This window comes from Notamacropus eugenii, chromosome X, assembly GCF_028372415.1.
Source record: "Notamacropus eugenii isolate mMacEug1 chromosome X, mMacEug1.pri_v2, whole genome shotgun sequence".
In the NCBI taxonomy this organism is placed as follows: Eukaryota; Metazoa; Chordata; class Mammalia; order Diprotodontia; family Macropodidae; genus Notamacropus; species Notamacropus eugenii.
Window position 1 is genome coordinate 7877491 of NC_092879.1, and position 21060 is coordinate 7898550.

Consider the following 21060-nt stretch of genomic DNA (forward strand, 5'->3'; position numbering starts at 1 on the left):
ACAGAGACAGAGAGAGACAGAGAGACAGAGACAGAGACAGAGACAGAGAGAGACAGAGAGACAGAGAGACAGAGAGAGACAGAGACAGAGACAGAGAGACAGAAAGACAGAGAGCACAGGGTAAATTGAATAAGATGGGATCATATCTTTAAAAAATGAAATTAAGGGGTGAGAGAGAAATATATTGGGAAGAGAAGGGGAGAAATGGAATGGAGCAAATTATCTCTCATAAAAGAGGCAAATAAAAGACTTTTCAGTGGAGGGAAAAAGGGGGGAGGTGAGAGAAAAAACATGAAGCTTACTCTCCTCACATTAGACCAAAGAAAAGAATAAAATGCACACTCATTTTGGTATAAAAACCTATCTTACAATACAGGAAAGTGGGGGAGAAGGGGATAAGCAGAGTAGGGGTCATGATGGAAGGGAGGGCAGTGGGAGGAGGAAGCAATTAGAAGTCAGCACTCTTGGGGAAGGATAGGATCAAAAGAGAGAATAGAAGAAATGGGGGGGTAGAATAGGATGGAGGAAAATATAGTTAGTCTTACACAACATGACTATTGTGGAAGTCATTTGCAAAACTACACAGGTATGGCCTATATTGAATTGCCTGCCTTCCCAAAGGGAATGGGTGGGGAGGGAGGGATGGGGAGAAGTTGGAATTCAAAGTTTTAGGAACAACTGTTGAGTATTTTTCTTGCAACTAGGAAATAAGAAATACAGGTAATGGGATATAGAAAGTTATCTTGCCCTACAGGACAAAAGAGAAGATGAGGATAAAGGAAGGGAAGGATGTTAGAAGGGAGAGTTCATTGGTGATAGGGGTAATTTGGAGAGAAAATTTGGAACTCAAAATTTTGTGGAAATGAATGTTGAAAACTTAAATAAATAAATTTAAATACAGAAAAAAATGAGAAGCGTGAACTCACCTCCAATGAAGAGGAAATTAAAACAATAATTAGAAATTACTTTGCCTAACTGTATGCCCATAAATTTAACAGTAGTAGTGAAATGGATGAATATTTACAAAAAATATAAATTGCCCAAATTTACAGAAGAGGAAATAAAATGCTTCAATCACCCCATTTCAGAAAAAGAAACTGAATAAGTCACTAATTAACTCCTTATGAAAAAATACAGAGCCAGACGGATTTACAAGTGAATTCTATCAAACATTTAAAGAACTATTAATTCCAATACTATATGGACTATTTGGGAAAAATAGGTGAAGAAGTCCTACCAAATTCTTTTTTGACACAAAAATCATGCTGATACCTAAACCGAGAAGGGCCAAAACAGAGAAAGAAAATTATAGGCGAATTTCCCTAGTGAATATAGATGAAAAAAATTTAAATAAAACATTAGCCAAAAGATTACTGCAACCTATCAAGAGAATAACACACTGTGACCACGTTGGATTTATACCAGGCATGCAGGGCTGCTTCCATATTAGGTAAATTATCAACATAATTGACCATATCAAGAGCAAACCTAACAGAAACCATATGAATATCTCAATAGATGCTGAAAAAAGCTTTTGACAAAAGGCAACACCCATTCCTATTAAAAAAAAACTTCAGAGAATAGGAATAAATGGAGTCTTCCTTAAAATCAAAAGTAGCATCTATCTAAAACCATCAGCAAGCATTATATGTAATGGGGATAAGCTAGAAGTACTTCCAGTAAGATCAGAAATGAAACAACGATGTCCATTATCATCATGATTATTCAATATGGCACTAGCTTTAGCAATAAGAGAAGAAAAAAATTGAAGGAATTAGAATAGAGAAAGAAGAAACTAAGATATCACTTTTTGCACATGATATGATGATATACTTACAAAATACTAGAGAATCAAGTAAAAAATACTATTTGAAATTATAAGCAACTTCAATAAAGTTAATGGACATAAAATAAACCCATATAAACTATCAGCATTTCTATATATTACTAACAAAACCCAATAGCAAGAGAAAGAGAAATTTCAATTAAAGTTGATGTGGACATTGTACAATATTTGTGAGTCTACTTCCCAAAACAAAACCAAGAACTGTATAAATAAAATCAAAAAATACATTTCACACAAACAGTCAGATCTAAATAATTGGAAAAACATCAGTTGCTCATGGGAAGGTTGAACTAATATAATAAAAATTACAATTCTGCCTAAATTAATTTACTTATTCAATGCCATTCCAATCAAACCACAAAAAATGGTTATAGAGCTTAAAAAAATAATATTAAAAGTCATTTGAAAGAACTAAAGGCCTAGAATGTCAAAGGAATTAATCAAACTAAATGCAAGAGAAGGTCTCCTAGCCATACCAGATCTTAAATTGTATTATAAAACAGCAGTCATCAAAATTACTTCTTACTGGCTAATAAATGGCCAGCAGAATAGGTTAGATTCACATAGGTGAAAAAGGTGGATCAGTGGAATAGGTTAAGATACACAAGACACAGTAGTCAATGACCATAGAAATTTACTACTTTATAAACCGAAAGACCCCAGCTTCTGAGATAAGAACTCATTATTTGACAAAATATTCTGGAAAGACTGGAAAATAGCATAACGAAAATAGCCATAGACTAACATCGTACACTATATGCCAAAATAAAATCAAAACAGATACATGATTTTGAAATAGAGGCTGACACAATAAGCAAATTGGGACAGAAAGGAATAGTTTACCTGTCAGATTTATGGAGAATGGAGAAATTTATGACTAAAGAGGAGAAAAAGAACATTATGAAATGCTATCCACATCTAGAGAAAGAACTTGGGAGTCTGAATGGAGTTGAAAGCATATTATTTGCTTTCCTTTTGTTTTGCTTTGTTTTGTTTCTTCCTTCTCATGGTTTCTGTCTTCGGTTCTATTTCTTCTTTTCAACATGACTAATACTGAAAATAGGTTTATTATGAATGTATATGTAGAGCCTATATCAAATTGGATGTCGTTTTCGGGCGGGGGGAGGGGAGAGTTGGGGAGAATATTTGAAACTCAAAATCTTATGGAACTGAATGTTGAAAACTAAAAATAAATAAACCAATTTTTAAATCAACACACACTCACACGCATGCTTGCACACACACAAGAACATGTTACTGACCCAGGTAGCAGCTGCAGTGCCCATTACCTCCTCCTGCAGCTTCTTTTTCTCCTGCTCATGGTGCTGACACTCCTCCTGGGGCCAACAAAGTGCATGTATGAGCTCTGGAAGCCCACCCAAGATGCTGCCCTCCACCTCTTGCCCCTTTCCCAGAAAAAGCCCGAGAGACCAGGGGAAGTAGCCTTAGAAAGGGCCATGGGGAGAAGGGACACAGCTGTACACACAACCTAAGACCCATCACTCCACAGATGAGGAGACCAAAGTCACCCCAGGTCCCATTCAGTGCCTCACCTTCTCCTTCTTCTCCTGTTGTTTCCTCAGTAATCTCGCCTTCTCTTGTTGTTCCCTGAAAACCAAGAGCCCAACCTCGTCAAGTCACCAGCAAGAAGGGGGGGGCAGAGGGCTGACTTTGACCCGAATCTCACCCCGCAGCACCATCTGCCACTCTCCCCAGGGCTTAACACAGCACTCTCTTCTTGCTGTTGCAACCAAGACACAGGCCTAGAGGGCAGGGCCTGGTTTGCCTCTGTCTGGTTACCCCTATACCAAATATCTTGTACATAGTAGTGACTTAATAAATGCTCAATGTATTTTCTTTTCTATCTTTTGCAAGGACATTCCCAAACATTCTTCTGCCAGAGAAAAGGTGGAATATAAGTGCCTAAACCCTCCTTTCTCTCTCCAGAACCACATGCATTTCACCAGTTATTCCAATTTGAGACATTAATGAAGGAGCTGGGAACCATCACTGCTTCCCACCAGAACATCCCTCCATATATAGTTCTCAGAATAGGTACCATGGCTTAGGCTCGCAACTGATGCATTTGGAAGACTTCATAGAGATAGTTCAGAGATCAAATCAGACCAGGCGTAAAGAGTTTTGAAACCAAATGAAATGATTAATACAAGAGATGCATAAATTTACATGTAAGTATAATGATACAATTTCATATCTGGACCAGAAATTTCATCAGAACAGGGAACTTAGTTTCGAAACTGCCCCACCCAATGTAGATGGGAGCACATGTTAAAGATAAAGCATATTAAATAAGTATGTATGAAGCAAGAGCACATAACTTGTCTTGATCCCATCCCTCCTTTTTCCTTATACCTGCCCACCTTGACCTCTGACTCCTAACAGTTCAAATGTTAAAATGCTTGTAGCTATAGAATGCTACAGGGTCTCCTTAATGAGCCAAAGAATCAGTCAAGAGAATGGGTTAAAAATTAGTATAATAATCCCACAGAGGGAAGAAAATGAACCTTTAATAGAATAGAAGACGTTCAAATATTCTTAATGAAAAGCCCAGAACTTAACAGCAACTTTGAAATGCAAACACAGGAGTCAAGAGAAACATAGAAAGTCAAGAAAACAAGCGGTTATTGATTGACATGTGTGACAGACCTGGAGATGCCTCTGCCATCTGGCTACAGTCAGAGTCACTTGTTCCAGTAAAGGTCAAGAATAATGCCAACTAAGAAAAATTATAGTTAGAAGAGATGGCACAATACTGAAGCAATTCTCACTTAAACAAACCAGTAGCTTGGAAAAAGTGCAAAGTGGACAAGATCAGCATTTTTCTACCAAAAGTCTTGCTGTAAAAGGAACCCAAGAGTCCACACTTGATCTCCTCTGCAAGTGGAAAGATGCCAGGTAAAAATACAAAGTGATGTGTAAAGTCTCATGCAGAACCAGGGTGGAAGGTTAATTAGAAGAAGGGGTATCTCAGAAAACAGCAGGAAAACAAGTATGTATGGGATGTGGCTGGAGAACCAAAGTAAATGCATCATCCTGAAAGCATCTAAGACTGCAACTAGAACATCAAACATGGAAAAATTGGAAAAGATTTAGCGATTTCTGTAGCGCGTTGGGCTTTTTAAATTCTTTAGCTTCCCAGGTCCTGCTGTGCTGCCTGAGGCGACAGAAAGGGCTCTCAGCCACAACGAGAGGCCACAGCTACAAGGAGGAGAGGTTGGAACCACACGGACACGGTGGAAGTATCTCTACCAAAGAAGGAACAAGCAGACTGGGGATGGGCTGATCAAAATGTGATCTGTGAATGTGATAGAATATTCTCATGCAGCAAGAAATGACCAATGATACATTCAGGAAGACCCGGGAAGACTCCGATGACTTGGTACTGACAGGAGATCCAAGACACCAGGTACGATTACAGACAGTGTCAGCTGAAAAGTCTTAGGGAAAGACTATGGAGTAAACAGTCATACTGATCCCTGTAGTTCCCACAATGCTACCCGAATGAGGTTGGTGCAGCTCATCTTTCCTTTCAATTCAATGGGTAGGAAAGGGAATATGTCTGTCAAAGACATTAATGAAACTTACTTTTAAAATACATAAATAAAAATAAACATTTCCTTGGACTTGAATCCTTCCTCCAAAAATTAATACCTGTCTGATAATCAAGTCTCTTAACAAGCCTAAGCCTCAATTTCCTTTTCTGCAAGATGGGGATAATACCTGCAAATGTACACCTCTCAAAATAATTGTGAGGTCTTAAAATACTAAAGAAGATTCAGCCTAGCTTCCTACACTGGAAAACAAAGTAGGCAAAGAATACTTCCTGCCCTGATTATCCCATAGAGGTAAATAGTCACCCTGATGGGTACATATACAAATGAAGAAAAAAAGGCCTTGACTTAGCATCTGATCTAGGCTGAGTGTGAGAGACCAAGGCTCTTACTGGTGGTCTAAGAACGAAAGAGAGATGGCCTGTCTGAGGGAAGATGGTGAACGGGGCCCAGAATGGTGAAGGAAGAATGCAGCACAACAGTGTCTGTTTGGGAAATTGTGCGGATACTCTGCGACACCAACTGCTCCCTGAACTGAAAATCCATCGTATCCAAGACCCCACCCTGCCAGCAACATGATCACGACCTCGATATCCCCCAAAGATAGTGGGCAACTATGGAACAGGGACCACCATGACCCCATGAACTTCAAGACCGAGCCAAATTTTCACCCCGTTTGCAGGAAAAGATACTGAGTCCTGGAGGATGGAAAGGATGGGCTTAAGGCCATACTGAGAGTAAATGATGCTGCTAAGACACAGCCTAGATCTCACTGTAGTCTGGAACATCCCCATCAAGACCCTCTGCCCAAACAAAGTTTGGCAAAGCCCCCGGAGGTCTGCTGTGATCTCGTTCACACTCAGTCTCTCTCCGTCATGTACACACCCAATCCTGCTTACACACATTCAAAATCTTACAGCCCCTCTCTCTCACACATACCCTCACAGTCACACATTCACAATCTCTCTCACACACAGTCTCTCTCTCTCTCTCTCTCTCTCTCTCTCTCTCTCTCTCTCTCCCTCTCTCTCTCCCTTTCTCTCTCTCTCCCTCTCTCTCTCTGTCTCTGTCTCTCTCTGTCTCTCTGTCTCTCTGTCTCTGTCTCTGTCTCTGTCTCTCTCTCTCTCTCTCTCTCTCTCTCTCTCTCTCTCTCTCTCACACACACACACACACACACACACACACACACACACACACACACACAGAGGCAGGTAAGGCATGGACAGCGGGGTGGCCCTCACCACTCGGCCTGAAACCACTCAAGGACTGGCTGCTGCTCCCAGATACCCGGGGCCTCGTCCCCCTGCTGTTCCTGCTCCTGTTCTTCCTTCTCGTTTTGTAGCTGCTCCTGGTACCTTCCCTCTTCCTTCTCCTGGAGTTGGGAAAGAGGGAGCCCAGTCAGGTAGGCCAGGTGGGGCAGGCCAGGGTCAAGGTGAAGTGGGCAGAGCAAAGTGAACTCCAGGCCCCTTCAAGCTCTAAGTCAAGAATTGTACGAGGCATCCTTAAGTCCAGATTTTCAAAGTGCCCACGTTTGATTATGGAATGAACATTCTGGGCTAAAGAACAATTGGGCTTAGCCTCCCAGAAAAGAACAGGCGAGGGAGGGAAAGCACTCATCCCAGAAAGAAGCCCCCTTCTCCTGTTTGTTACCCAAGGAGTGAAGGGTGGAGAACTGTCAGGAGTCTTGTCTCTCAGTCCCCTCCCGTTTGTGGGGCTGGACCCTTTTGAGCATAAGCAAAGTAGGATTTTTGTAGTTTTCTGTTTGGAGTTCAGTTTCCCAGGCTCAGGCTAAATTGTGAATATCTGAGGGACTGATCTCCTTTGAACCCCGATGATTGCCAGCTGTGCTGAGTCACATAGGTTTCAAGCCTTCAGGCACTGAGCCAATCAGGGGCCGGGTCTTTGTTATATGTTATGGGAGGTTGGCAAATGGCCTTCGGGGCTCGCTCATGAGGACCTTTTGATTCCCTGGACGGGACTTTGGGTAGCCGTTTATTAAGAGCCTCTCGACTACTCAGAGGTTGGTGCTGTCCCATCTGATGTTGTATGAAGGTAGTTGTGTTACTTTGCTCAGACAGTTGGAGCCTTGTCTGTTGGTCTTTGTACTAATTGCTCCACTTGTGTTTTCTATACTTACTTCTTTCAACTTATCTCTAATTAAAGTATGATTGTTGATCCCTTTAAAGTTGTCATTCCTTTAGAAAAGCAGATCAAAGAACCAGGGTGGCCAGCAGCCCACCCTGTGTGCTAGGGTGGTTGCTACTACAGCCCTGTGCCAAGAAAGAATGACAATGACTATGGCCTTTCTAGGGTGCTTGGCTTCGGTCAGATCATCTATTCTTTACCAACAGTTCTGGGAGGCAAACGGAATTTTATGGAAAAAGCAACTGAGGCACGCAGCAATTAAGTGACTTGCCCAGGGTCACACAACTACTAAGTGCTGAGGCAGATCTGAATTTGAGTCCTCCTGACTAGAGGCCCAGAATGTTGGGCCCTGCAGCTACCTGCCCCACATGGAAGATCCTTTTTCCTCTGGGGATTAAAGAACTGAGGATGGACAACTCTGCTCCTGCTTCCCTGGGCCTCTATCCCTCCCCACCCACTGGGGCTTTCTTCCTGGGATGTCCCAGTCCAATGCCTGACCCCCCCCTTATCTGCTGGATGGAACCTCTTCCACCTCCCAGCCTCCAACTCCTCCAGCTTTGTGATTGCTTTCTTCCCAGACTTCTTCTTAGCCAGTCGCCCAACCTTTGCCTGCCAGATCCCCCCCGAGCCAGCTGCTCAGGTCCTGTACGGACAGACCTCCTCCCAGTCAAGTCCTACACAGTCAGCACCTCCCCCGAGGCCCAGTACCCAAAGCAGCCAGTGACCTTCTCCTCCTCTACCTTAGCTGGGTCCTGCTCAGAATGTTTCTTCTCTACCTCCAGCTGTGCTTCCCGTTCCCGGGCCTGCTGGACTTTCCGTAGGCGCACTTCCAGATTCCTGGGGGCATAAGATGGAATAGCCCAATCTCTGAGCTTGGAGAACCCCTCCATCCTCCCCTGGGACCTCCTCAAGGCCTCCCCATGGGCTAGGCCAGGGAGCACACACTCACCTCTTCACTTCCTCCAGGCATGGACGTTTGACCTGTGGGAGCATGACCTCCTCCAGGTACGAGAGACCTCCTCTGGGCACGGGCACTTTTCCTCTTCTGGGTATGGGCACTTTTCCTCCTCCGGGTACGGGTGCTTGTCCTTTGGGTGTGGGCGCTTGTCCTCCTCCATCTTCTGCTTTCTTAGCAGCTCCTCCTCCTTTTACACCTCCTTCTCCTGAGGACAGATGGATAGACAGAAGGGCCAAACCAGCTGCGTGGGAGTGGTGGACAGGCAGGCACTAGGAGAGACCTGGATCCCCCTGGCCTCCCTTGTCTCCCCATTCACGTAGGCGCTCTGCTTTTCCCCAGGCCAGCTGCCTATTGCATTAGAGGGGCATCAGGGTACTTGTTAGATGGAAATAAAAGGGAAAGTTCGACCTCCTTATCAAGCCCCTCAGAGACTCTGGGATTTAGGAATGTGACTCTAAAAACACAGATTTTTTTTTACTAACTCGAGATGACAAGGTCACTTCTACCCTTCTGAAATGGGGAGCTCTCAGGGCCATGACCCAGGGAAAAACTGGAGGCGGGGCAGGTCAAGGGGTCAATTTGTTTCTCTCCTGGAAAGATACCAGCGTGAAGGCCTCCAGATCAAGGAAGATCAGGGAGTGATTCTTCAGAAACTCTCAGTTCACAGATGGTAAGTAGGTTAAACAACTGGTCAGAAGGAGATTGCAGGAGTCTCTTTGACTGAGGCAGGACCTTGTTCCTTTGCCCATACTTAGATCTGGGTTGCAGTCTTCACAGGCAGACTCAGGGTGAGGAGGAGCATTAGCAGAGCAGAGCTTGTGGCCACAGTGGAGGGAGGGCCCTCCTCGCAGTTTCAGGACACAAAAGAGTGCTTGAGGTCACTCAGACAGGAGCTCAGGCTAGGAGAGGAGTAAACACCCCCCACCTTAGATAATACTATCTTGGAAGAAGTGAAAACTTACAGGTCCCTAGAAGCAGGTCTGAAAACAGCTGCACAAAACCCCTAAAGCTTGGCACAGTGAAACCTCCATCCTGGCAGCAGAGCCCTACTTCAGCAAAACTTTAAAACCAAGCAATAGGCTGGGAAAATGAGCAAACAACAGGAAAAAAATCTCTGGCTAGAAAGTTATTATGGTGACAAGATCAAAACACACATTCAGAAGACGACAACAAAGTCAAAGCTCCTACATCCAAAATCTCCGAGAAGAATGTGAATAGATCTCAGGTTATGGAAAAAGTTGAAAAAGAATTTTGAAAATCAAGTAAGACAGATAGAGGAAAAAATGGGAAGAGAAATGAGAGCGATGCAAGAAAAACAAGTCAACAGCTTTCTAAAGGAGACCCAAAAATCCTGAAGAAAATAACACCTTTAAAATAGACTTAACCCAAATGGTAAAAGATGTTCAAAAAACCAATGAGAAGAATGCCTTCAAAAGCAGAATCGAGAGGAGAGGATTCTGGGAAGATGGTGGAGTAGGTCAGAAAATGACAAGTTCTGAAGATTTTACCCCACAAAAGAGTTAAAATAACACCTTAAGGCGAACACAGTGTGAGTAGTGATAAATAAGAAAGAGGGCACAACAGAGGTCTTTCTGGGACAGAAAAGAAAAATCCCTGGAGGAGCTTTGGTCCCTGTGAAGAGCAAATATGTCCAATCTATGTTTCGTTTTGTTGTGTTCGTCCTTTGTTTTCCAAGAAGACCATGACATCAGAGAAATAATGACATGACTTGCACTTGACTTTGTTTTGAGTGAAGGAGGGCTGTGCAAGATCACCAGCCCCACTTTCTCCTTCTGAGCCTTCTGGATCCAGTGACCAGATGTTCATCAGGATGACTGGAGATGGCCCAGGATATAACGGGAGACAAGGCTAGGCCTTTTCAGGTACTCGCGTAGAGGGAGGTGACGCCCATTTAGTGAAATCGACCTCTTTAAGAAGTAGTCAGGGAATGGCCCTTTTAAAGAGCAAAAGAAAAAAAATAACTAAATCACGTTAATATGGAAAGAAAAAACTGTTACTATTGATAATCACTCTAAGCCATACATTAAGTGGAGCTTAGGCAGGGACCTATTTTTGTTCAACCTGTGGGTTTCGGAGTGAAATTGGTTTAAGGTTCTGGAAAAGAGAAGGAAGTAAAGAAGGAAGGAAGGAAGGAAGGAAGGAAGGAAGGAAGGAAGGAAGGAAGGAAGGAAGGAAGGAAGGAAGGAAGGAAAGACATCTAGCCAGTGAACTCCAAAGAAAGGGGAGAGGGGGATATCTAGGAGCCCTGAAATTTAGCTACAATATTCCTAGTAGATTTCCCTTGGGATCTCTTTCAAGGGGTGATTGGTGAATTCTTTCAATGTATCTTTTACCCGCTGGTTCTAGAATATCAGGTCAGTTTTCCTTGATAATTTCTTGAAAGGTGATATCTAGGCTCTTTGTTTGATCATGGCTTTCAGATAGTCCAATAATTTTTAAATTATCTCTCCTGGATACGTTTTCTAGGTCAAGTATTTTTAAAATGACATACTTCACATTGTCTGCTATTTTCTTCATTCCTTTGACATTGTTTTATAGTTTCTTTATTTTTTCCTAAAGTCATTAGCTTTCATCTGATCCATTCTAATATTTAAAGAATTATTTTCTTCAGTGAACTTTTGGACCTCCTTTTGCATCTTGCCAGTTCTGCTTTTTCGGGCATTCTTCTCCTCATTGGTTTTTTGGATTTCTTTTGTCATTTCGGTTAGTCTATCTTTTAAGGTGTTCCTTTCTTCAGTATTTTTGGGGTCCCCTTTTCCAAGCAGTTGACTCATTTTTCATGATTTTCTTGCATCACTCTCATTTCTCATCCCAATTTTTGCTCTGCTTCTCTTATTTAATTTTCAAAATCCTTTGTGAGCTCGCCCATGGCTTCAAAACCTATTCATGTTTTTCTTGGAGGCTTTGGATAGAGGACCTTTGACTTTGTTTTCTTCTGTTTTTATACATTGGTCTTTCTTGTCACCAAAGTAAGATCAGAGAGTCTGATTCTTTTTTCTGGTTTTTTTCCTCATTTTCCCAGCTATTTACTTGACTTTTGAACTCTTTGTCAAGGTAGTTCTATGCTGCCAGTGAGGGTAAGGAGTGTACAGTCAGCTGCTTGATTGCCCCACAGTTAGTAGGCCTAGACCTCCAGAAACAGTCACTACTGCTGCCCCTTCCTCTGCTGCTTCTGCTGTTGCTGCGGGTTCCTCCTCCATGGGCTTCTACTCCGTGTGCTCCTCTACCCCCTCCACTGCCCTGGGTCTCTGGCAGGACCAATCTACTCCCTCACACAGGTCCCACAGGTTTTTGCCACTGAAATTCAAATTTGTCCTCAGCATTATGGGGTTGTAAAGTCTGGAAACTGCTATCAGTGCCCGAGGTTCAGTCCCCCCAAGGCCTGCTCAAGTCCTGTCTGTCCCGTGGCGGCTCACACTGGACTGGGCTCTGCTCTCAGTATGGAGCAATAGACGCTTCCCAGCAATCTTCCAGGATGTCTTCGACTGGATTTGCTTCACTTCATCATTCTGTGGGTTCTGAAGCTCCAGTATTTCTTTAGAGCAATATTTTATAGGAATTTATAGGGTTTGTGGGGAGAGCATTAGCAAGTCTGTGCTGTTGCTCTGCCATCTTTGCTCCCCGCCAAAGAGTATAAATGTCTTATAAATTTAGAAGAAATAAACCAGTAGGGGCATGGGGTGAGAGATAAGGATGTATATTTGGAGGAGAGGGAGAGGGAATAGGAAAAAGTGAGAAAGAGGAGGCTGTTTAGATTAATGGAAATGTGAGGATAGGGGAGAAATCATTGGAGGAGGGTAGGCACGTAACAGAGGGGCAAGGTAGTGGGTAGAAATAAAGAAGAGGAGGCAGGAGAGATAGGAAACAAGAAATATGTACAAGCATAAAAAACAAAGATGAGGAGTGGATTATGTTTGGAAAAATATATGTCTATATATGCGTATGTATGTACATATGTGTATACATATATGTGTGTGTGTGTGTGTATATATATATATATATATATATATATATATATATATATAGCTATAGAGAACATATCTAAACTTTATTGTAACCTTCTGGGGGTAGGGGAAAGAGAAATAGAACAAAGTAAAAAAAGTGCACAGAGCAGAACAGAAGAACTCACAAGGAAGCAAAGAAAAGATAAACAATTTCCAACACAAGTATTATTTATCACGCAGGTTTTCCTGAAACCAAAATTTATTGTTACATAACTTTCATCCCCTCTTATATTTTGCTATGCACATGATATTTGAGCTCCGATATTTAAGTTTATGTTATGTTTTTTATTCTTTTTTCTATTCTATATTTGTGTTCTGGTGCTTGAGTCTAAAATAAAATGAAAACTGAAAAAATAAAGTTGGAAAAATAGAAAAGGAGGTACAGTAACTCACTGAAGAAAATAATTCCTTGAAAATTAGAACGGAGCTGATGAAAGCTAATGACTTTATGAAAAACCGAGAAATTATAAAACAAAGCCAAAAGAATGAAAAAAATAGAAGAAAAGGTGAAATATCTCATTGGAAAAACAACTGACTTGGAAAATCGATACAAGAGAGATAATTTAAAAATTATTCGTCTACCTGAAAACCATGATCAAAGAAACATCCTAGACATCATCTTCCAAGAAATTATCAAGGAAAATTTCCTTGATATTCTAGAACCAGAGGGTAAAACAGAAATGGAAAGAATCCACTGATCACCTCCTGAAAGAGATCCCAAAATGGAAAGTCCTAGGAATAGTGCAGCCAAATTCCAAAGTTCCCAGGTCAAGGAGAGGAATATTACAAGTAGTCAGAAAGAAACAGTTCATATATTGTGGAAAAACAATCAGGATAACACATGATTATGCAACTTCTATGCCAAGGGATCATATGGTTTGAAATATGATATTGAAGAGGTCAAAAGAGCTAGACTTAAAAGCAAGAATCACCTACCCAGAAAAACTGAGTAAAATACTTCAGGGGAAAAATGGAATTTCAGTGAAAGAGAGGACTTCCAAGCACTCTTGTTGAAAATACCAGAGTTGAATAGAAGATTTAATTTTCAAATACAAGAATCAAGACAAATATGAAAAAGTAAACAGGAAAGAGAAGCCATAAGGGCCTTATTAAAGTTGAACTATTTACATTTCTACATGGAAAGATGATATTTGTAACTCATGAGATCTTTCTCAGTATTAGGGTAGTTAGAAGGAATATGTCTGTGTGTATACATATATATGTATGTGTGTATATATATGTATGTATATATTATCTATGTGTAGGTATATGTGCATGTATGTATATGCGTGTATATATGTGTGTATAAAATATGTGTGTATATGTATATATGTGTGTATGTGCATATACATATATGTATATGTGTGTGTGTATAGACACACACATAAACAGAGGGCACAGGGTAAGCTGAATATGAAGGAATCATACCTAAATTAAGAATTAAGTGTTGAGAGGAATGTTTTGGGAGAAAAAGAGAGGTAGAATGTAGTAAATCATCTCACGTAAAAGAGGCAAGAAAGAGCTTTTACAATGGAAGGTAAGAGAGGGCAGGTGAGGGTAATAAGTGAGTCTTGCTCTCATTTGATTTGGCTTAAGGAGGGAATGACACACATTCAGTTCGGTATGGAAATCTATCTTACTCTATAGGAAGGCAGGGGTGAAGGGGATAGGAAAAGAAAGATAATAGAAGGGACTGCAGATTGGGGGAAGAGGTGATCAGAAGCAAACATCATTGTGGGGGGAAAACTAAAGGGAGAGAATGGAATAAATGGAGGATCAGACAGGATAGAGGGAAATGTGGTTAGTCTTTCACAACATGAATGTTATGGAAGTGTTTTGAATGGCTACACATGTAGCCAGATGTGAGTTGTAGAGGGCTCAGTCGTGAGTGTAATATGAATAGATGACATCTAAAAAATGAAATTAAGCAGTGACACTCACTGGGAGAAAGACAAGGGAGAGGTAGAATGGGGTTATTTTCTCACATCAAAGAAGCAAGTAAAAGTTTCTACCAGTGGAGGGGAAAGGGGGGGGGGGTGAGGGGGAGTGAATCAACTTTCTCTCCTCAAAATTAGCTCAAAGAGGGAATAACCTACGTACTCAGTTGGGTATAGAAATCTATCTACAGGAAAGTAGGATGAGAAAGGGATGGGGGGCTGATAGAAGGGAAGGCGTATTGGGGGAGGGGGTAGCCTAAAACAAAACACTTTTTAAAAGAAACAGGGTGAAAGGAGAGAGAAAATAGAATAAATAGGGTGATAGGAGGGAGCGAAATATAGTTAGCAATACTGTAGGACAAGATAAAATTTCTATACAGCATTGCCTGTATATTTTCCATTTCTATGTAAAAACAATTTTGAACATTCGCTTTTAAAACCTTGAGTTCCATATCCTCTCTTTCCCACTGAGAAGGCAAGAAGATATAGATCATACACGTGTGGTCTTGCAAAACACTTTCATAACAGTCATGTTGTGAAATATTAACTACATTTCCCTCCATTTCATCCTGCCCTCCATTTATTCTGTTCTCTCCTTTTACCCTGTCACTCCTCAAAAATGTTTGCTTCTGATTGCCGCCTTTTCGCATTTGCCCTGACTTTTATCACTCTCCCATCCCCTCCCCTCTACTATCTTGTAGGTCACTCATTTGAGTGTATATGTTACCCCCTCCCTAAGCCAAATTCAATGAGAGTAAGATTCACTCATTCCGTCTCACCTATTCATCTTCCCCTCTACTGTTCAAAGGTTTTTCTTGCCTCGTTCATTTGAGATAATTTACCCTATTCTATTCCTCCCTCTCACCTTCTCCCAATATATTCCTCTCTCATCCCTTAATTTTATTTTGTAGATACTATTCCTTCATACTCAACTCACCCTGTGCCCTCTGCACGCACACACACACACACACACTCACACACACACACACACACACATATATACGTGTCTGTATGTGTGTGTTTGTGTATGTATATGTGTGCATGTGTATTCGACAAGGAAAGACCTTCACTTGGCTTGAGTTAACAAGTTGTATCCACATTCAGAGGCTTCTCTACCACTCCCTGCCAAAATCAAAACAGCCCCACAGCAAGCAAACCTTGTCCTAAGATCATCAAATAGCTTTGTATTATTGCTTCTGAAACACTGTCAACCTGCATGCCCTCCCCTGGGGGGCAGAGATGATGCCGGGTCCCCAGCCACTGGTCTCCTTGCCAGTACAGAGTCCAATGAAGCATGGGTTTGGAACAATCCATATATGGACAGGAGCAACTGGCAAATATTCTCAAACTCTCCTTCAGGCCAAAACTCGTCCCCTCCTCCATGCAGAGCCCCCTTCTTAGAATATAGGGATGGGACACAGGAAATGAGGCCGGAGGGATTTCCTCCTTCAGGTCAAGGTTTCCCACTACCCCATCACCCCTCCTCTCCTCACAGTGAGTTTTTCAACACAACTGGCCCCAGGCCACAATCCTTATCACTCCCAGACCTTCATCCCCCAATAAGGCTGCCCTCTTATCTGGCATCGGATGGCATTCCAAGAAGGAGTGAGTGAGGGTTGTGACCAAGGCCTGCCAGGAAGGTTCAGAAAAGGAGAGAGAGGAAGTAGCAATCAGAGACTCCTCACAAGAAACCAGAAGCCCTACAACTCATCCAGAGTAAGGGGTGCAGAAGAGCCCTGCTATGCAGATACGGCAGGGAGGGGGGTGGACAAAGGATCCGGGTTCGAATTCCCAGCTCAACACATTCCGTGTAAACACGGGCCAGTCTCTGAACCTGAGATTAGAAGAAGAGCAAGTGGACCTAGGAGACCTCTGGGATCCTTGAGAATGCTAATCCTAGGGTGCCGAAGTCAATACAAAGAGGGACCTAAGAAGGGCACACCAAGTAACCAGTAGGAGTCAGGTGGGGGATGCGCTGGCTTGGAACTTGTACTTCCTCCACCTCTTGAGGCACTGCAGAGGGGGAGGGCATTGGACTCGGGGTCTGGAAGTCCTGGATTCACATTCCCCCCCCCCCCATCCTAGCTGTGTGACCCTGGGCCAGGCACTGACTTCTCTGTGCCTTAGGGCTCCTCATCTCCATTACCTCCTCTGCTCTCCTGCCTCGCTTGCCCCCACCCCTGCCTGCTCCCTCCCCGCCCCACCCAGTATTTAACCCTTGGTCATGGCACCCTTGGAGCTCTCAAACAGTGGAAAGAATTCCCCAACATTATCATTCCCTGGGGAGTTAATAATGGTACACTCTGGACAGAACCTGGCTTCCTCATCCTGTATCTTCTCCTTTACTGGTATCCTTTTCTGCTCTAGGTACCCTGGATTTAGTAATCTGTGTATATCAGAGGTTCCCAAACTTATTTGGCCTACCACCCCTTAAAAAAAAACCAATTACTCAGTGGCCCCCTAGAAATATATTTTCTTTAATCCTTTAACAGTTTCTTTTGAAATTTGCATCATTTCAACATATAGTCACGTATTAGAAGAATTAGGCCTTTTTGGCTTGACCCTAACTATGTAATTAAGACCCGTGTGTAGGAAATTACAGAGAGATAGATGTTGGACTCAATCTAAGGAAAAGTGATTCAACAATTAGAGCTTCTTCAAAGTACATTGGGCTTCCTCTGGGGAGAGTAACTTCCCATTCTCTGGAACCAGATGGCTACTAGTCAAGAATCTTGTGAAAGCAACTTTTGTTGAAAAGAACATTATATTTCGAAACCATGTTTGGAACTGGGCTTGAAGTCTGAATCTGTTGTTTGCTACCTGTTTGAATTTGGAAAGTCACTTCACCTCTGGGAGTATTACAGTTTCTGTAAAATGGGGGGTTAGATCAGGTAACTTTTTTTAAAAATTGTATTTATTTAATATTTAATTTATGGAATAAAACAGGTATTTCCATAACATAGTTTTAAAAAAAAATGACTGTGCATGAAACTGCAAATCCAATATTTACAACTTGTTATTTCTTTTAAATATATAATAAAGTTAACGTGTAAATTCCTTTTTGTTCCCCCTTCTCCATACTTCATGCTATAAATCTATGATCTTGCAGTTCCTTCAAGATTCTGTTATTCTTTGTGCTGATCACTTGTTTACCACTCTATTTAATCTGTTCTTTGTGGATTCTTAGCTCAACAAGTACGTATTAAGCAACAATTAAGGGTGAGGTTCTGTGGGTGGACAGGTGAGTGATATGCCCTGATTCTTATGTTCTGACCCCAATGAAGAGAGGAGAGCAGTGGGAGAAGGAAAGAGTTAAGGAATTTGAGTTGAAATCCTGGCTCCGATAACTACAACTTCTATTAACTTGGACAAATCATTTCCCATAATCTTATCATCAGATGCCTCTTGATCTTTAAAATCTGGTTTAACTAGATAATCTTTAACGTCCCTGTCAGTTCTAATTCCTACGATACTTTGATAATAAGGGAAAAGGGAATAAAGTGTAAGAAAAAGTGTCAGTCTAGGATGCCTTTCATTAAAAACAGTTATATAGTTTTAAGTCCTCCCTCAGAAAGGTGTGCGATGGAAACCCGCCTTAAGTCCTCCTTCCTTGCCCTGGCAATATGGGGTAGTTTCCAGAAGAAGGTAAATTTCCATGAGAGGGATTCATAGGAGGAGAACTAGAAGCTTACGGCCCATTTAGTTCCCTAGGCAAAGTCTGCAACCTCACCCACTGGCTCTGAGGGTTTCCATTGACTTGAGCTCCAGCCAGAACTGTGTGTGCCATCAGTCTGAGAGAAGGGGGATGGGAAGGAGGCAGAGAGGAAAAAGAATTCAGGTTAAACCTGACATCAAAGCTGTTATTTTAACCACCACACACAAAGCTCCAGGAAAAAGGGGACATACGTGGCAAGACTAGAGCTTTATCTCTGCTGGTGGGAATTGCTCTGCTAGGGACTTTTTTGGCCCTTGCATAACTCATAAACCTGGAACAGCATATAGAGAGGTCAGACTGAGTGTCACAAAAGTCATTAATTTTGGTGTCAGAACCAAGATTTAGCACTGTTGGGTTTATAATGGTTCTTCACTTAAGATATGAATATACCTAAATATATGTGTGTATTATACACACACACATACACACATGCACTCACCACTCTGAGCCTCAGGTTCCTTATTCATTAAATGGGGATAGTAATACTTATACTTCCTGTCTTTAAGGATGAGTTGGCAGGCACAGAGAGGAGAAATGTTTCGTCCAAATTCACATAACTAATGCCTAGCATTACGAAGCTAGGATTCCAGGCATCTCTGAAACCAAGCCATCCGACCACACTTCCTCTCCATGTGTATTTTGAAATAAGGTTTTAGGTTCCCCAATGACTTGACCTCTCACTTCTGACTATGAGAAAGGAGACAGAGACATAAGTTACAGAGATTTCATCTGAAATGCTGTCCTGCAAGGGAACAATTTTTTTTCCTGAACATCTGCTGTGGTCAGAGACTCACTTGGCATGGTGACTTTGACAAGGGGAGGGAAAGAAAACAAAAAGAAATTCAGACGGCATTGCCAAGGACATAATCTGTGGAAGATGCCATGTTGTACGGAGGAGAAGACAATAGGGATAAAAAAAATTCCTGCTCTCAAAAGTTTGCAATCTAGTAAAGGAGATAAGAGAGACAAAAATAATTCTTATTTCAAAAACACGAATTTGGAGTCAGAAAACATAGAGTTCAATTCCTGGCTCTGTTACAAACACGGCCTTCTCACCTGTGCTAACAAAGTTATTTTCCCGGGAGGCATTTGATTGAGGAAGGGTAACCTTGGACAAATTCCTTCCTCAATTCTGGCCTTGGTTTCCCTATCTGGAAATTTAGAGGACTGAACCAGATGACATTAATGATCCTTTTCAGCCTAGACATTTTGGAGAAATTTCAGGAGAAAATTTAAAATGCACAACAATGACTCTTTTATGGAATGAAAGCTGGACTTATAATCAGAGGATTTGGGAAATAGATTACGAAAAGGCTGTCTGAGCTTGGGAAAGTTGCTTACCTTTTCTGAGGCTCAGATTATCCATCTGTACAACAAGGAAGTCAAATTAGATGATTTCCAAGGGTGCTTCTGGCTCCAGTCCTATGATTCTGTGTTCCTAAGTGTGCCAAGTACAGATTCTTACAGCAGCCAAGGCAGCTAGGTGGTGCAGTGCATGAAGTGCCAGGACTAGAGTCCAGAAGACTCATCTTCCTGAGTACAAATATGACCTCAGACACTTACTAGAAATGTGACGGTGGAAAAGTCACTTAACTCTCTTTACCTCAGTTTCCTCATTTGTAAAATGAGTTGGAGGAACAAATGGCAAACCACTCCAGTGTCTTTCCAAAAAAAAAAACCCCAAATGGGGCCACCAAGAGTCAGACAAGATTGAAACAACCAACAATTGTGCACAGTAAACAAAGTACAATATATGTAGCCTCATTTTCATTCATCGCAAAACGTGTATGGAACTTGCCATGTGCCAGGTACTATGCTCGGTACTGTATAGTTATCTCATTTGATCCTCACAACAGCCTAGAGAGGTAGGTGCTCTTATTATCCTCATTTTATAGGTGAGGAAACTAAGTCAACTAGGTTGAATGACATGCTCAGGGTCACACAGTTAGAATATGTTTGAGGCCAGATTAAAATTCAGGTCTTCCTGACTTTAGGCCCAGCGCTCTGTCCATTGTGCTACTTAACTTCCCCAACATAAAGACAGATAAGATATAGGTGCTGCTCTCAAGGAACTTACTATTTAATTGAAGGTACACAGATAACAAGGATATAGGCCTTTATGATGTGAGTACAAAGAAGAGGCTCAGGCCATATACTAGGAGCAATTTGAAGAAGGAGAAATCATTTTACAGCTCAGAAGTAGGAAAGAATGAGGGAATAAGGGGTGGCTGAGCTGGGCTTTGAAGGAAGAGAGAGTCTTCACCACAAAGATGGGGATTGTACCCCAAAGAGATCAAAGAAAAGAGGGATGAACCTTTTTGTGCAAAAATATTTATAGCAACTCTTTTTGTGGTGACAAAGTATTTGACATCAGGGGGTTACCTATCATTTGAGAAATGGTTGAACAGGTTATGGCTTATGATTGTGATGAAATACTACTTACTATAGTAATTGCTATAAGAAGTGACAAGTAAGACGGTTTCAGAAAAACCTGGAGAGACTTATATGAAGTGACACAAAGTGAAGTGAGAAGAACCAGGAGAGCATCGTCACAGTCACAGCAATATTATACAAGCCAATTCCAAAGACCCATGCGAAAAATGCTATCCACCTCCAGAAAGTGAACTGACAAATTCTGATTGCAGACTGAAGTGTACTTTTCTTTATCGTGTGTGTGTGTGTGTGTGTGTGTGTGTGTGATTGTATGTGTTCTCTTTTGCAACATGGCTAATGTGGAAATATGTTTTGAATGATTTCACATATATAATTGGTATTATATTGCTTGTCAACTGGGTGGAGAAGGGGCAGGAGGGAAGGAAAGAACTTGGATCCCAACGTTTTAAAAATGAATGTTAAAAAAGT

At 41.8% G+C, this 21060-nt stretch overlaps 1 protein-coding gene across 1 annotated transcript in view; it reads right to left on the reverse strand.

Moving 5' to 3' along the window:
* Positions 1 to 19695, reverse strand: part of LOC140515939 (uncharacterized) — a 35364-nt gene extending 15669 nt beyond the window's left edge. Inside the window, exons 1-6 of the mRNA XM_072626812.1 lie at positions 19540 to 19695; positions 8513 to 8726; positions 8304 to 8400; positions 6660 to 6790; positions 3400 to 3454; positions 3109 to 3183 (exon numbers count right to left, since the gene is read on the reverse strand). Of these exons, the coding sequence (XP_072482913.1) occupies positions 3109 to 3183; positions 3400 to 3454; positions 6660 to 6790; positions 8304 to 8400; positions 8513 to 8726; positions 19540 to 19564 (597 nt within the window). The 5' untranslated portion in view covers positions 19565 to 19695. The remainder of the gene's footprint in view (positions 1 to 3108; positions 3184 to 3399; positions 3455 to 6659; positions 6791 to 8303; positions 8401 to 8512; positions 8727 to 19539) is intronic.
* Between the last annotated feature and the right edge of the window lie 1365 nt (positions 19696 to 21060).